Here is a 15,796-nt window from a genome sequence, read left to right as displayed (position 1 = left end):
ACAAAAACCAAAGTGAAAATGTTCAACACACACAAAAATAAGAAGGAGTAACCAAAATAACATGAAGTCCATCAAGCTTCTGGTGGAGGAGGTGGAGGAGGCTGCAGCAACTGAATCACAGTCTAAAGTTGAGCGGAAATCCCTTGGTATTGCCCCTGCAGAGTGTCTAGATGGGAATCGAGGCTGTCGTGCGTGATCTCGATCGACTGGAATCGGTCAGCAATCATCGATTCCATTCTAGTGAGCCAAGTGTCAAACACGTCCATTCGGGATAACATTCGGGCAAGCACCTCGTCATTGGACATGTTTGATGTTCCCTGAAATGAAGGTCCAGCTCCAGAAGTACCTACACTAGAAGAAACACCAAAACCAGGGAAAGGAGGTGGCTGATCCTCCTCTATGTTAGCTGCCTCATGTGCATCATCATTAGGACTGTCCGCTCGAGCACCCACTAAACGGTAAGAATCTCCGATCTTTTCAACTAACTTCATGTGAAGCATGACATCAAGATCTATTCTAGTCCCTCTTCCACCTCCAATAATGTCATAAATAGGTCTAGCAGGATTCCACACCCTCAAATAAGTAGCAATGTGTGTGACAAAACAACCTATCATAATGGCGCCCTTATCTGCCCTTGCTACTCTAACCCATTTTTGGTACAACCAATACCCGACATTCAGCAAGATTCCTCTATTAATGGCCCATAGAAAATAAAGTTCATTGCGTCCGAAAACTCCATCACTCTCAATTCTTCCAAAGATTGTACTGACTAGAAATTTATGTATATATCTCAAAGCAGGATTTTTCAATTTAGATGCCTTAGAGACCCTAGGATTATAATTATCTTCACTTGTCAAATCAGACCATCTACTGTAATCCAAATAATCTGCAGGTACTTGTGTAATCGCGTTTTCAGTGGGAAAACCAAAAATGTGACTAACTTCATTCACCGAAAGTTCAAAATCTCTGCCCATTAATTTAAATGTAATCTTATTCGGAAAACTTTCAGATGGAAATCGAATAAGTGAGGAATATGAACTTAAAAATTCTAAGGTTAAAGGAGCATATACAAGATCTTTCATCTCAATAAAATTTCCCCACCCCACATGCCTAAGAGGTTCTATCACAGCATCGCTAAGCCCAACCTATGATAATGCATTCTCATCTATAAATCTGTTTGGTAAAATAGGACATGATGAGAGTTTATTATACCTTTCTAGTTGCTCAGAAGAACCCGTCTCAAATGGAGGAAGTGGTGGACCTTCAGAGGGTGGAGAGGCAGTGGAAGACCGTGTTGTGGATTGTCTTCCAGCGGCTACAAATGAAGCGGGCCTACTGCGTTTGTACCTTGGAGGCATGATGATGATAAATTTTGAAGAAAATTTGGGGTTTTGATGCTTTTCGTGAGAGAAAATGAGAGAAAATTAAAGAAAATGAGAGAAAAGAGAGGGGCGGCTAGGGCGTGCGACTTGGGAATGAATAGAATTAGGGCGTGCCATTTTAATAGGGGCGCATTTTAATGTGCTGTCTGGTCGTGGCACGGCCGTGCGTATCCGCACGGTCAGGGCGTGCACGCCTCTGGAAGTCCAGGTGATAGCAGGCACGGGCGTACTAGATGGCACGGTCCAGGGCGTGCGCATCTTTCCTGCAGGAAAAATATGACTTACCTGGCACGGGCGTGCGGATTGACACGGTCGGGGCATGCGCGCCTCTGGAAGTTCAGGTGATATTGGGCACGGGTGTGCTGGATGGCATGTCCAGGGCATGCGCATGTCTTTCCTACAGGGTAAAAATATCACTTACCTCGCTCGGGCATGCGGATTGGCACGGCTAGGGCGTGCGCGCGTTTGTCCCTTTGAGGTAGTGATGGCACGGGTGTGCTAATGAGCACGCCTGGGGCGTGCTATCCTCTGGCTCTCAACTTCCAAATTTCTCCTTGAAGCACGGCCGTGCTGTCTTTTGAGCTTCTTGTTATTCCTGAAAAATTAAATAAAACAAACAAACAAACAAACAATAAAATTGAAGTGAAAATGGGTTGTCTCCCATAAGTGCTTTTATTTAACGTCGTTAAGCTCCACGTACTTAACCTGGTTTGGGTTAAATAAGATGGATGGTATTTTTAACTGGATCAAAGTTGTTGTTTTGATAAACTTTTAAGCGTTGAGCATTAACTTTGAAACTCCGGTCACCATCCACTATTTCGACAGCCCCATGTGGAAAGATCTCATTGATCGTAAATGGGCCAGACCATCTAGAGCGTAACTTACCAGGAAAAAGACGGAGTCTGGAGCTATATAGCAACACTTGTTGTCCTACCTTTAGATTCCTCAAAATGATGTGCTTATCATGCCATTGTTTGGTTCGGTCCTTATATATTTTGGCATTTTCATAATCATGGAGGCGCATTTCATCCATCATATTTAGCTGAAGAAGCCGTTTTTGACCACTTTCCTTAGTGTTGAAATTTAAAAATTAGATGGCCCAAAATGCTTTATGTTCTAATTCAACAAGAAGGTGACAAGCCTTACCATAGACCATGCGATATGGAGACATACCAATTGGCGTTTTGAATGCAGTTCTATAAGCCCATAGAGCATCATCAAGTTTCTTGGACTAGTCTTTTCTAGATTGTCCAATGGTAGTCTCCAGAATCTTTTTTATTTCTCTATTGGTAACTTCCACTTGTCCGCTTATTTGAGGATGATATGGGGTTCCTACACGATGAGTAATCCCATATTTTCAAAGGGGGGAATCTAAGTATTTATTGCAAAAATGCTTACCTTCGTCAGTGATTATCGCTCTAGGGGTGCCATGACGTGTGAAAATGTATTTCTTGATAACGTTTATCACACTTTTAGCGTCATTGTTTAGAAGGGTAACAGCTTCAGCCCACTTTGAAACATAATCCACTGCTACCAGAATGTATTGGTTGAAGTAAGATGAGGGAAAAGGTCCCATGAAATCTAAACCCCAAACATCAAAGATCTCCACTTCAAGGATATTGTTCAAGGGCATCTCATGTCGCTTTGAGATGTTGCCTAACCTCTGACATCTGTCACAAAGACGAACAAAGTTAAAAGCATCCTTAAATAAATTAGGCCAATACAAACCACTTTCCAAGATACATGCTGCCGTCTTGTTTGCTCCAAAGTGTCCTCCACACTCCATTGAGTGACAGAAACGAAGAACACTTTCTATTTCTTCTTCTAGTATGCATCATCGGAAGAGCTGGTCACTACAATACTTGAACAAAAACGGTTCCTCCCAATACTAATATTTAAGATCATGAAAGAATTTTTTCTTTTGTTGATACGATAAATTGGGGGGAAGGATTTTGCAAGCCAGGTAATTGACGATGTCAGCATACCAAGGAGCTTGAGCCTCAGTCAAAACAAAAAGATGTTCATGGGGGAATTCTTCATTGATCTGTAGTTCTTCTTGTTCTTCTTCCCCCAACTCAAGCCTAGATAAATGATCTGCTACCAGATTCTCAGTTCCCTTCTTGTCACGAATTTCTAAATCAAATTCCTGCAATAGAAGAATCCAACAGATTAGTCTCGGCTTGGCATCTTTCTTCTCTAACAGATATTTAATAGCAGAGTGATCAGTGTAAACTATTTTTTTAGCTCCAATTAAATAGGCTCTAAATTTATCAAAAGCAAAAACAATAGCCAGGAGTTCTTTCTCAGTAGTGGCATAGTTTAATTGTGTGTCATTTAGTGTGCGGCTGGCATAATAAATAACATGCAATTTCTTTTCTTTTCTTTGCCCGAGAACAGCTCCTACGGCATGATCACTTGCATCACACATAAGTTCAAAGGGATGACTCCAATCTGGTGTAGAAATTATCGGTGCCGATGTCAACTCCTTTTTCAATCTGTTAAATGCAATTAAACACTCTTCGTTAAAATTAAAAGGAACATCCTTAACAAGCAAATTACAAAGACGTTTAGTGATTTTGGAGAAATCCTTGATGAATCTCCTATAAAAAACAGCATGGCCAAGGAAGCTTCTCACTCCCCTTACTGAGTTTGGAGGAGGTAGCTTTTCAATCACTTCCACCTTGGCCTTGTCCACTTCAATCCCCTTTTGTGAGATTTTGTGGCCCAAAACAATTCCTTCACTAACCATAAAATGGCATTTTTCCCAGTTCAAAACAAGGTTAGTGTCTTCACATCTTTGCATTACTAGTGAGAGGTTAAAGAGGCATGATTCAAAAGAAGAACCAAACACAGAAAAATCATCCATAAAAATTTCTATGAATTTTTCAACCATGTCAGAAAAAATGGACATCACGCATCTTTGAAAAGTTGCAGGAGCATTGCATAAACCAAAGGGCATTCTCCTATATGCAAAGGTACCGTAAGGACAAGTGAAAGTGGTTTTCTCTGGGTCCTCCAAAGCAATAGGTATCTGAAAATACCCTGAGTATCCATCTAGAAAGCAATAGTATGGATAACCTGCAAGCCTCTCAAGCATTTGGTCAATAAAGGAGAAGGGGAAATGATCCTTGCGTGTTGCTTTGTTCAATTTTCTATAATCAATGCATACACGCCAACCTGTGATAGTTCTTGTAGGAATTAATTCATTATTTTCGTTAGTCACGACTGTCATACCTCCCTTCTTTGGAACTACTTGGACAGGGCTTACCCAACTACTATTAGAAATTGGGTAGATGATGCCGGCGTCCAAGAGTTTAATGATTTCAGCCTTGACTACTTCCTTCATGTTGGGATTCAATCTTCGTTGATGTTCAATGGAAGGTTTGCAGTCGTCTTCCATCAGGATCTTGTGCATACATATCTTGGACTTATCCCCTGCAAGTCAGAAATTGACCATCCTAAAGCTTTTCTATGTTTCTGCAGAACCTGCAGTAACTTTTCTTCTTGATCACATGTTAGGTGAGAAGAAATAATAACAAGAAAAGAGTTGTTCTCACCTAAAAATGCATGCTTCAAATGAGGAGGGAGCTGCTTCAGCTCTTGTTTTGGTGGTGTGCTTTCTTTTTCTTCTGAGTTATTGTCATTATTATCAATGCTATATAGAGTGTTCTTTACACATTTATCAATTACATCAATCCTAAAACAATCATCACAGTCCATAGGAAATTTACACGATTTTAAAACATCAAAAACAACTTCTTCTTGACCTACTCTTAAAGTTAGTTTTCCATCATGGACATCTATTAGTGCTCTTGCAGTTGCAAGAAAAGGTCTTCCAAGGATCAAAGATCCTTCTCTTCCTTCATCAATGTCAAGGATAACAAAATCAACAGGAAAAATAAATTTTCCTACCTTGACAAGTACGTCTTCTACAATTCCCTTGGGGTATTTGATTGATCGATCGGCCAATTGTAGAGACATTCTAGTTGGCTTAAGTTCTCCCATACCTAGCATTTTAAAAACTTCATAAGACATAAGATTTATGCTAGCTCCTAAATCGGCTAAAGCCTTTTCAAAATTCAAATTGCCAATATTACAAGGAATAGAAAAACTCCCTAGATCCTTAAGTTTAGGAGGCAATTTATTTTGAATAATTGCACTGCATTCCTCTATCAGTTTCGCCATTCCCTGATCATCAATCTTTCTTTTCTTGCTCAAGATTTCCTTCAAGAACTTTGCATAGCTGGGCATCTGAGTAAGAGCTTCAGCAAAAGGAATGTTTATTTGAAGCTTCTTGAAGACGTCAAGAAATTTCATGAAGCTCTTATCATCCTGTGTCTTTTTTAACCTTTGTGGAAATGGGACGGGTGGAACATAAGGTTTCACTTCTTCCTTTTCCACTAGATCAATGATAGGTGCCTTTCTCTCTTCTTCCTTCTCTTTCTCCTTTCTGGGCTTATCCTCCAACTGTCTGCCACTTCCCAAGGTGATGGCTTGTACTTGTTCTTTAGGATTTTTCTCAGTGTTACTAGGTAACGTACCTTGAGGTCGAGCTGCCATCATATTCGCAAACTGTCCCATTTGGATCTCCAGATTTCTTATCGCAGCTTGTTGGATTTTATTGTGTTCTCTTGTCTCATTCATAAAATCCATGTGTGATTTTGAAAGAGCAGTGAGGAGGTCATCATGAGACTTTTTTTCCGGAGGCAAGAAACCTGGTGTTGCATTCAAGGTATTATTAGAATTACCATATGAAAGATTAGGATGATTTCTCAAATTGTTGTCGTAAGGATTCGAGTATGGGTAATTCCTCCTCCCTTGGTTCATCATGTAGTTCACTTGCTCTAAAGTCTGTGGATTTGCAGAATCTAGCATGCATTCTCCAATTCCATGTGGTTCGTTGCATCTATCACAAGTTTGCATGATGGAGTTCACAGATTTAGTGGTTAGTAAGTCTAGTTTTCTTACCATATTGTCTACCTTTGCATTGAGTGCACTGATGGCATCGATTTCATTGATCCCTGCAGTTTTTCTCCTTTCAGAACTGCTTTGATAATGGCTGTTGGTTGCCATTTCTTCTATCAAATCATATGCCTCATCGATTTCCTTTCTTTCGAAAGATCCTCCTGCAGCTGCATCATGAGCAATCTTAATGTTAGGTGAAAAAGCATTATAGAAAGTTTGGACTTGTAACCATTTAGGCAAACTATGATGAGGAAATTTTCTCAATAAATCTTTAAATCTTTCCCATGCTTCATATAAGCTTTCTTGATCATGATGAATGAAGGCCATGATCTCATTTCTCAATTTTGTTGTTTTAGAAGATGGAAAGAATTTAGCTAAAAATTTCTGGGCTAACTCTTCCCAAGTTGTAAAACTTCCAGTGGGACATGATTGCAACCAAGAACATGTTTTATCCCTAAGAGTAAAAGGAAAGAGTCTTAATTTAATGGCATCTTCAGAAACACCATTTTGTTTAAAAGTATCACAAATCTCCAGGAAATTTGTGATGTGAGCTTTGGGATCTTCGCTGGGAGACCTCCATATTGAATCAAAGTGGAAAGCATCTGAATAATTGCTGGTTTAATTTCAAAGTTATTCGCTTCCACTCTTGGTCTAGTGATACTTGAGGTAGCTCCATTAAGAGAAGGTGTGGTATAATCCCGCAATGTGCGGACGTTTGGTTGATGTCTGATCTGAGGATTTACAGCAAGAGGTATGTTCTGAGGTTGGGGATTGATTTCGTCCATGTTTACTTGCTGTTCTTGTCTGATTTCTCGTGCTCTCCTAGCTGCGTTGTTTCTACGATAGGTTTTCTCAACTTTTGGATCCAAGATCAGGGCCTTCAGTTCTTCCTGATCTTCTTTGCATAAAAACCTGAGGTATTCTCCAGAAAAATTAAATGAATAAAAACAAATAAATGTCTAAATTAATAACAAGATAATTTGTATTGATATTGGTATTGCCAATCCCCGGCAACGGCGCCAAAAACTTGACAGCTTATTTCGCAAGTGTACGAATCGCCATAAGTAATATATGATGAGTAAAGTATCGTTCCCACGAGGATTGTATTCCAAGTACCAAAATTGTGTTATCTCATTATTATTTAGACTATAAATGAGAGATTTGATTCACAATGTATATTGAATAAATAAGCAAAAATCAAGTAAGCAAAATTTGAATTAAAGAAATTAAGGAATTGAAACTACTAGGGGTTTTGATTTCAATTAATCCTATACAATTTATTTCATTAGTTCATTAATCAATTTAATTATTCAAGTAGGGGAAACAACTCTGAGTTTACTAACAAGCTCTTCCGATGTATTGCTAGCTATTTTAATTCCATTTAATTACCTATCTTCCAATAGCACAATCAAATATGAATTAAATCATTAAGTTATGTAGTTGTTTATGAATTCATAATTTAACGTTGATAAATCATGAAAACCCCCCATGAGTCAAATCATATAGCTTCCGCATCAAGTTATTATTCTCATGTGTTTTATTAACCTTTTCATATCAAAGATCCTTCTTCCGATAGTGATAATTGAAATAAATCAATGCAGGGGAAACCTCTGCCTGGAAGCATTAAGTTTATCAATAAATCATAACTTGAATAAGGAAAAATAAATCTAATTGCATAAATTGGAAAAGAGATTAAGCTACATCAAACCCTTAGGATAAGAGTTTAGTTAGACATGGCACTTAAATAAAACTCAATAATGCTTGATAAGTATTTCATAATCAATAAGAATAATGAAAGAAATAAACAAGATTAAGAGTTTAGAAATAAGAACTAGTAACAATTGGCTTGGATGGCTTCCTTGAACCTTTGCACAACTCTTGAATATTTAACTTCTAAAGAAAATAAAACTATATACAAAGCTATAAGATATGAGAGATGGGAGAAGAGATATGGAGTAGTATCCAATGGAGTGTTCTCTTTTCTTCTTTATATAGACTTCTTGGGGGAGCAATCCACATGTTTTAATGAATAAAGTTCAACTTTGTTAGGTGGAAAAGCTCTAAATCAAGCCATAAATTTCTCTCAATTATGGCTTTCCATGTGCATATGTTTGAAGCTTGACTGGCATGTGAAGAAAGTATCCAAAGTGAGCTGTGAAAAAGGTAGGAATTAGTTGGCAACTTTTGACTCAATTCAGGATCCCTTGCTTGGCACGGGCGTGCTGAATTGCAAGGTCTAGGCGTGCCAGGCTCTGGAAGTCTGGCGCTTTCAGCACGGGCTGTGCTGTCTAGCACGCTCGAGGAGGGTCTTTTGGCATGGTCGTGCGCCATAGCACGGCCTGGGAGTGCTAGGCTCTGGAAGTCTGAACGCAATTGTAGCACGGGCGTGCTTCCGTGGCACGGGCCAGGATTGTGTCTTCAATGCGGGCACGGGCGTGCGCCTTAGCACGATTTAGGGCGTGCTAGGCTTTGGAAGTCTAAGGCAATTGTGGCACGGGCATGCGGCTCAGCATGGGCTAGGGCATGCGCGCCTCTAACTCTTTGCTTGTTTTGCCTTGCTCTTAGCACGGGCGTGCTGATGAGCACGGGCTGGCTGTGCTAAATTATATTTTGCCTCATTTTTGTCCTTTTCTTGCAAAACTCTATAAATTTTCTCAAGATCAAGTGAGTTGTGTTTCAAGGAAGCTTTTAAGTAAAAACATAACAATATTACATAAAAACTAATTTAAATAAATTAAAAATACTAGAAATCTTAGTAAAAATTACAAAAAAAATACTATAAAAATTAACACTATCACCAACTATCCTAAAGTTTGGTATACAACTAGCCTTGACAAAACACAATTAAAAAAAAAAAGAAAGAGAAAAAAAAAGCAAAAAATGGTACATGACTTGACTTGAGGAGTTACTTAGAGTAGTATAAAAGTTGCCTTTTAATCAGAAGAAATTAACCACAAGTGACATATTGTAAAGAGAAGATTTATTAAAATTTTAATTTATTCATTTTTGAAGATTGATTTATTTATTTTAATTTACTAAATTATCCTAAATTAGTTGTCATTTTTCTTTATAAGAGATAATTTGGAAAATAAATAAATAAATAATATACAGTAGATGAATCTATTTTAAAACCAATAGTATCTTAAGGCTTCTCTTATAAATCCTCTCTGATTTTCAAAATTCATTATTTTTCCCATTGTTTTATTTTCCTCAATTTTGGAACTATTTATTTTTATTTTCAATTTTGTAACATCTAAATTCCTTTCTAATATCAATTTTCTGTTTTAAAATTCACTTCATCTTCTATTTATTCCTATTCTTTTGTAATTCTACTAAAAAAATAGAACACAATTTACAAAGCTTCAACGGAATACGAATTGCTCAAAGTATGGATGAAATTTATTCGAACAATTCATTGATTGATTATTCATTATAATTTAATGATAAATTTCAATATCAAGCTTTAATTGAGGAACGTTTTATTCGCCATCATCCACTACAAGAAGCAACATCTCACAACATTTCAAAAGGTAAATTGCCAAAAATCTGAATATTTTCAAGAAGCGGTTCGCAAAAATTATTTAGGCTAATAGGAAAATCAATGCATTATTATTGTAAAAAAGAACATGCATTTAAGCAAGGAAGAGGCTACGACACTCTCAATAGCATTTAAAAGCAAATCATCCAAGTGAGATAGGAATAAACTTAACACAAACTCAATTATAATCATCAAAGTATGGTGATTCTAATACTGTATTTAAATATAATGATGAAGCCAATAAAATTGAAACAGCTAAAATGGTTTGTATGGAAAAAATTATCTTTTTCATTTGATAAAAAAGTGGAAATTAATAACTATTGTCAAAAAGCATCAAATCCATTAGCTAAAATGGTATCTATGAATACACTTAAAAGAACTATTTTATCTATTTATTTAAAGGAAAAAACTTTGAAAAATTTGGCTGCAAGTTTAAGGGTAAAATTGCTATTTGTGGGCAAAGTTATTCCTATATATGTAGCTTCTCAACATTGATAATGAATGAAAAATTCAAAAAAGAACAATTGCATTTAGAGTTTTTTTATGACTCTCACACAACCAATATTTTTGTCATAGTTGAAGAATATGGTGTAACTAAAATAATTTTTACAATTGGTTTTAACAATGCTACTGTAAATACTCATAAACAAATGAATTAAAAGCTCTTCGCCAACTCAAATTTGGTTGACAATATTTTTACACTAGATGTGCATGTCATATATTTTAAATTTATGTGTTCAAGATATATCCCAATAAAAGATGCTTTAAATTATTTATGGACATATGGGTAAGTTAGAAAAGAGTTTTAAAATTTTATTACTCTTTTGAAAAAAAAATATAAAAAATTTTCAAGTGATCATATCCACCAATGAAATTGAACTTATAAAATGTTAAATGATATATAGATCTTATTTTTATAGTGTTTTTAATATAATTTTTATTAGAATTTTTATAGTTTTTAATCACTTTAATTAATTTTTATTTAGATTTATTTATGTTTTTTATAAAGCTTCCTTGAATTTTACTAAGTTTTTAAAGAGTTTTTAGCAGAAAAATGCTAAAGTTTGCATCAAAGAAAGTTGAAACTAAAAATAGAAAATAAAAGCTCAACATGGCTAAGTCAGTAAAGTACACGGCTTGGTCGTATCACATAACACGGTCGTGTTTCTAAGGAAGCTGAAAATTCAAGTGGGCTGAATTCAACTGTTTAGCCCGTAGAATTAAAGCCTGGGTTGGTTCTTTGCATGGAGCTACATAGGAGTAGTAGAAGACCTGTTTTGTTTGAGTTCCAGCCCTATTTGGTCAAAGAAGACTCCTAATTGGGAAGAAATACTAGACTAAATCAGTTTTCTATTCAAATAACATTTCTTCCTAATTAGGCTAGCTAGTTTCCTACTCGGTCTCAAAGACACATTACGAAGTCTATATGAAGACAGATCACAACAACAATGCGATATTTGAAATCTTAGATGTTTTATTCTACTTCTTTTCATAGTTCTCTTTGTTTTAAGACTTTGAGAATTTAAGTTTATAGAAAGATTCAAGGAAGTCGTCCACGCTATTTGTTACTAGCTCTTATTTCTAAACTCTTAATCTTGTTTTATTTTCAATATTCACATTGACTATGGAATTATTTACAAGTTTTTTTAGTTTAATTTAATTATTATGTTGAACTAAATTCATATACTAGGAATTTGATGTAGCTTAATTTCGATTCCAATTTATAATATTAGATTTATTTTTTCTTGTTCATGTCTATAATTTACTATTGAACTTAATGCTTCCAGACAGAATTTCTCTCCTAGATTGATTTATTTCATTAATCATTATCGGAAAAATAGTTTTTGATATGAAAAAGATAATAAATTACATGGGAATAATAACTTGATACAGAAGCTATATGGTTTGACTTATAGAGGGTTATCATAAGTTAATGATCTTAATTATAAATTCATAAACAAACCATAAAACTTAATGATTTAATTCATGTTTCATTGTGCTATTAGAAAATAGATAATTAGACTATGTTAAAATAAATAATAATACATTGGGAGAGCTTGTTAATAATTTTAGGGTTGTTTCTCCTTGTTGAACAATGAAAATTGATTATCAAACTAATAGGATAAATTAGATAAAATCAAGTGAAGTCAAAATTCCTAGTATCTTTTAATCCTTAATTTCTTTTCATCAAATTATCTTGCTTGGTTTCTTTTTATTTTCTTTTATTTCTTTTATTTAAATTCTTAAAATTATTCTCCTTATTGTCATTTAAATAATAATAGGTTAACAATTTTGGTACTTGGTATACAATCTTCATGGGACGATACTCTACTTATTTTTTATTACTTATTTGCGATTTTGTACACTTGCGAATTTGTCCTGTCATTAAATGAGGCTTATGAATGTAAAGATTTTTTTTTTCTTCATTTATGCAATTATATGCTATGCATTTTCAATTTTATACAACTAATTAGACTATTTGTAAAACAAAGTGTCAGATGTTTTGCAACTTTTTAAAATTTGAATTAGAATTTTTAATGGTGTTCATTACTCTACTACCCATTTATTTTCATTTCATTGTTTCACAGTAAGAAGTGTTATAGTTGAAAATAAAAATAAAAATGATTTAAAGCACCATGATGAAAATTAAATGATAGCATACTAAATTCTGAGTTAAATTTAGTTGCATCACAAAAAAAAAAAAAAAAAATCAACTATATTATGAAACTTCAATATTGAAATAGATAATTTTTCTCTGCTAACATGTTTTTAGGTATGTTCATTAATTGCATAATGAGTATTCTAAGTTAATATCTCTCCTCCTCAAATAACACATTTACAAACTATACAATCAATTAAATTTCATTCTAAACAATTACTTTCATGCAAAATGTTAAAAAAAAAAAAATCAAGGGAGAGTCTACGTGCAGGCATGGCCATTGGTTCAGTTCAAACTGGAACCAACCATATTATATATAAATCGGAATCTAACCAGAACTAGTTTTAAACTAGAATTGACACTTCACAGGCTGGTTAAGGTTCATTCTAAGTTGAAAAAATGAATCTGAATTGGCTTGGAACCAATGGTTCGGTTCTTGTCAAAGGAATTTGTATTTTCATTTTGAAAATTTTGTAATCACCTAGTTATGTCCTATACCCAATTAAAAGTCTAAATAAATTTACTACTATATGATACACTCTACTTAAAAAGCTAGAAGTCTAAAAAAGTGAGTAGCAAACAAAAAAAAATTAAATACTTAGTCCAAAATTTTGATATAGATAAGAGTTCAAATTTTTTTTATTTTAGTCCAAAATTACATCGATTGAAATTTTTTTTATTTTTCAAATTGAATGTAACCCAAATTAAATGTAGCCCATAATATTATATTATTATTCATTAACAAATTATATGTAATTATGTACACTAATTTAAATTTAATCCATGAAAATTTAATTAGTAAATTGAAAACACCTTCATGATTAAAAAAGAAATTAATAGTGTGAAGAGTGTTCGAATATACATTGATGTTGCCATTTAATATTTATATGTGCTTTCAAGAGTAGTCCTTGAGAAAGCAATGAAAGTTTATGTGAAAAATTGGAAGCAAAGTAATATATATAATCGTTTAGGCGCTATATCTAATACTCTCTGATAGGGCAAGCAAAATGACCAATTGAATCGAATCGAAACCATACTGGCACTATTTGACTCGATTCGGTTGGCTTGCTCACAAAGAAGATCAGTTTTTAGTTTAATTTGGTCCAAATCGAAGTTTTTTTTTTTTTTTTTTTTTTTTGGTTAGACTTAAAACTGAAACGACCCAAATAAAACTGCAAAAATCGAACAAATTGAACCAGTTCGGTTTGATTAAATTCAGTTCCAATGGTAATTTCAGTTCAATTCGATTTTCTTCCTATAAGTTTGCTTTGCTTTCTCTACCTTGGGTTTGGTTCAGTTTTGAACCGAACCAACCATTTACTCAGAAAAACAATAGGAAAAAATATACACGCAACAATTTCAAAATACAAGAATCTAAACAATTTTAAAGTTCTTATCTATCTATCTATCTTTATACACAGCGGAAAAAAATATAAATTGATGCCTAAATTATAGTCAAATTAATAAATGAGAACTTTTGTTTTTTAAAATTAATTTTTGTTAAGAAGAGTTTTTTTAAACTAATTAAGTATGAGATTATTAAATTATAATCCCATTAACACTTTGGCCCTTTTGTTTTGGATCGATATACCTTTGTAGGGGCAGCTTAGTTTGAAGTTTGTTAGCCAAAAACTAAAACCAAAAAGTCATAAGTTAGTTGCAAGTCAGTTTTAACTGCAACTAGTTTGTGAGCTTAGCCGGTAGTTTAATAGTAGTTTGTTAGTGGTTAACTAACTAACTTTTCCGAATATATAGAGGAACAATTCTGGTTATCTTCACTAATGAAAATCCATAATTTTCTTCTTCTAATTTCATGATATCATTCTGTTATATTTTCCTATATTTTATCTTCTTTCTTTCGTTTCTCATATTGATACTGGTCGTCCTCATGTTGAAGTGCAAAGCTCATTTGGTGTTTTGGCCTTCAAAAACTTTTCCAGTATTTTTATGGAATGGGCGAAGTAGGAAAGATTTTTCTACCGTAAAATTAATCAGAGAACTCTGTAACCCCATTGGTGCATGCTTTCTAAATTCTTAGTGAACATTTATTTCTCATCTGTGTGTGAGAGTTCAAATCTTTCTCCGTCACAGGGACAGGTTGGAGAAGATGAATTTGGCTACATGGTTGCTGATATTTTAAAGGAGAATATTGTGAAGAATGACGGGATGCATTTTGATCTTAGTGCACAAAACTGCTTTAGCATTTGTAACATTGAGACGCAACGGTGAATGCGAGTTCATGAGTTGCTTCAAGTAGCAGAACTTGATTTTAATTTGATTAGAAATTTACTTTAGGTTGTTATTTCTTTTAGTAATATTTAAGGCTTGGTTTTGTTTCGGAAAAATAACTTGTTTTGAAAAGTATTTTCTAAGGAAAATATTTATCAAATAACTCATTTTCCATTATTTACTTACTAGGTTAAAAACTACTTAAAAGATATTAAAATTTTTAACTAAAAAGACAATAAAATACTTATAATTGTAAAAAAAATAAAAAAATACATAAAAAAAATGATAAATTGTGATAGTCGCTTATGACCCTCCGTTGTGGCTGGTCGTCGATGATGGTGGCTACCAATGATTTATAATGGAAAGTCATTTTCTTTAAAAATGATGTAACTTTTATTTTACTAAGAAAATATCTTCCATGACTGATTTTCTTAGAGCAATACAAACATTAGAAAATCTGAAAAATATTTTCTAAACAAATTATTTTCTAGACCCAAATATGAAGCCCAAAAGAAAAAAGAATTATATACAACAAAAAAAAAAGAAGCTAGAAATAGTTAATTAAGTAAACAATAATTAAGGTTTAGTTTAACTATGTTTTTTAATCGCATACCTTATATGTTGTCATTATTGGCTATTAACCGAAAAAGAATGTTTTTGATGATCATAATTCAATAATCAGAGAACTTAACTTTAGCAAATAAATGTATTGCATTTGTCTGCTTCCTTTTCGTGTGCTTTAACGAATCATTAGCCACTCTTCTCTGCAAAGCAATTTCTTCATCAGTGTACAATGAAAGAAAGTGAATTTGGAAAATTTTCTACATTACTTTTCATTAATGCTCTGTATATACCAATGGCATCTGTAATTACTTCTAATATTTATAATATAATTATAAACCTGTACTAATTAAATAAAATTAAAGTACATTTATTTCTCACAATTCCTCCCAAGTGGAGCATATAAGTCTTTTATGCTCAACTTGTTTAACAATATCTTCGCTGTATGCCAACAGTTGTTCT

General features: G+C 33.9%; 1 protein-coding gene and 1 non-coding gene across 2 annotated transcripts; one reads left to right on the top strand and one right to left on the bottom strand.

Moving 5' to 3' along the window:
- Nucleotides 1-1,903: 1,903 nt before the first annotated feature.
- LOC149494556 (uncharacterized) lies at nucleotides 1,904-6,674 on the bottom strand. The gene is made up of 9 exons (XM_089724028.1): nucleotides 5,924-6,674; nucleotides 5,295-5,881; nucleotides 4,940-5,051; nucleotides 4,617-4,817; nucleotides 4,362-4,460; nucleotides 3,787-4,118; nucleotides 3,314-3,528; nucleotides 2,781-3,052; nucleotides 1,904-1,977 (listed from the first exon to the last, which is right to left on the bottom strand). The coding sequence occupies exons 1-9, from the start codon at nucleotides 6,672-6,674 to the stop codon at nucleotides 1,904-1,906; spliced, it is 2,643 nt and encodes an 880-aa protein (XP_089580154.1).
- Nucleotides 6,586-6,692, top strand: LOC119369988 (small nucleolar RNA R71). The gene has a single exon (XR_005177531.2). It is a non-coding gene; the product is annotated as a small nucleolar RNA R71 (small nucleolar RNA).
- The last annotated feature ends 9,104 nt before the right edge of the window (nucleotides 6,693-15,796 follow it).

This window comes from Jatropha curcas, chromosome 7, assembly GCF_041381405.1.
Source record: "Jatropha curcas cultivar XTBG-Jc1 chromosome 7, XTBG_Jcur_1.0, whole genome shotgun sequence".
NCBI classification, from domain to species: domain Eukaryota; kingdom Viridiplantae; phylum Streptophyta; class Magnoliopsida; order Malpighiales; family Euphorbiaceae; genus Jatropha; species Jatropha curcas.
Note: the sequence above shows the minus strand (reverse complement) of the source record. Positions and strands in the feature narration are given on the sequence as shown.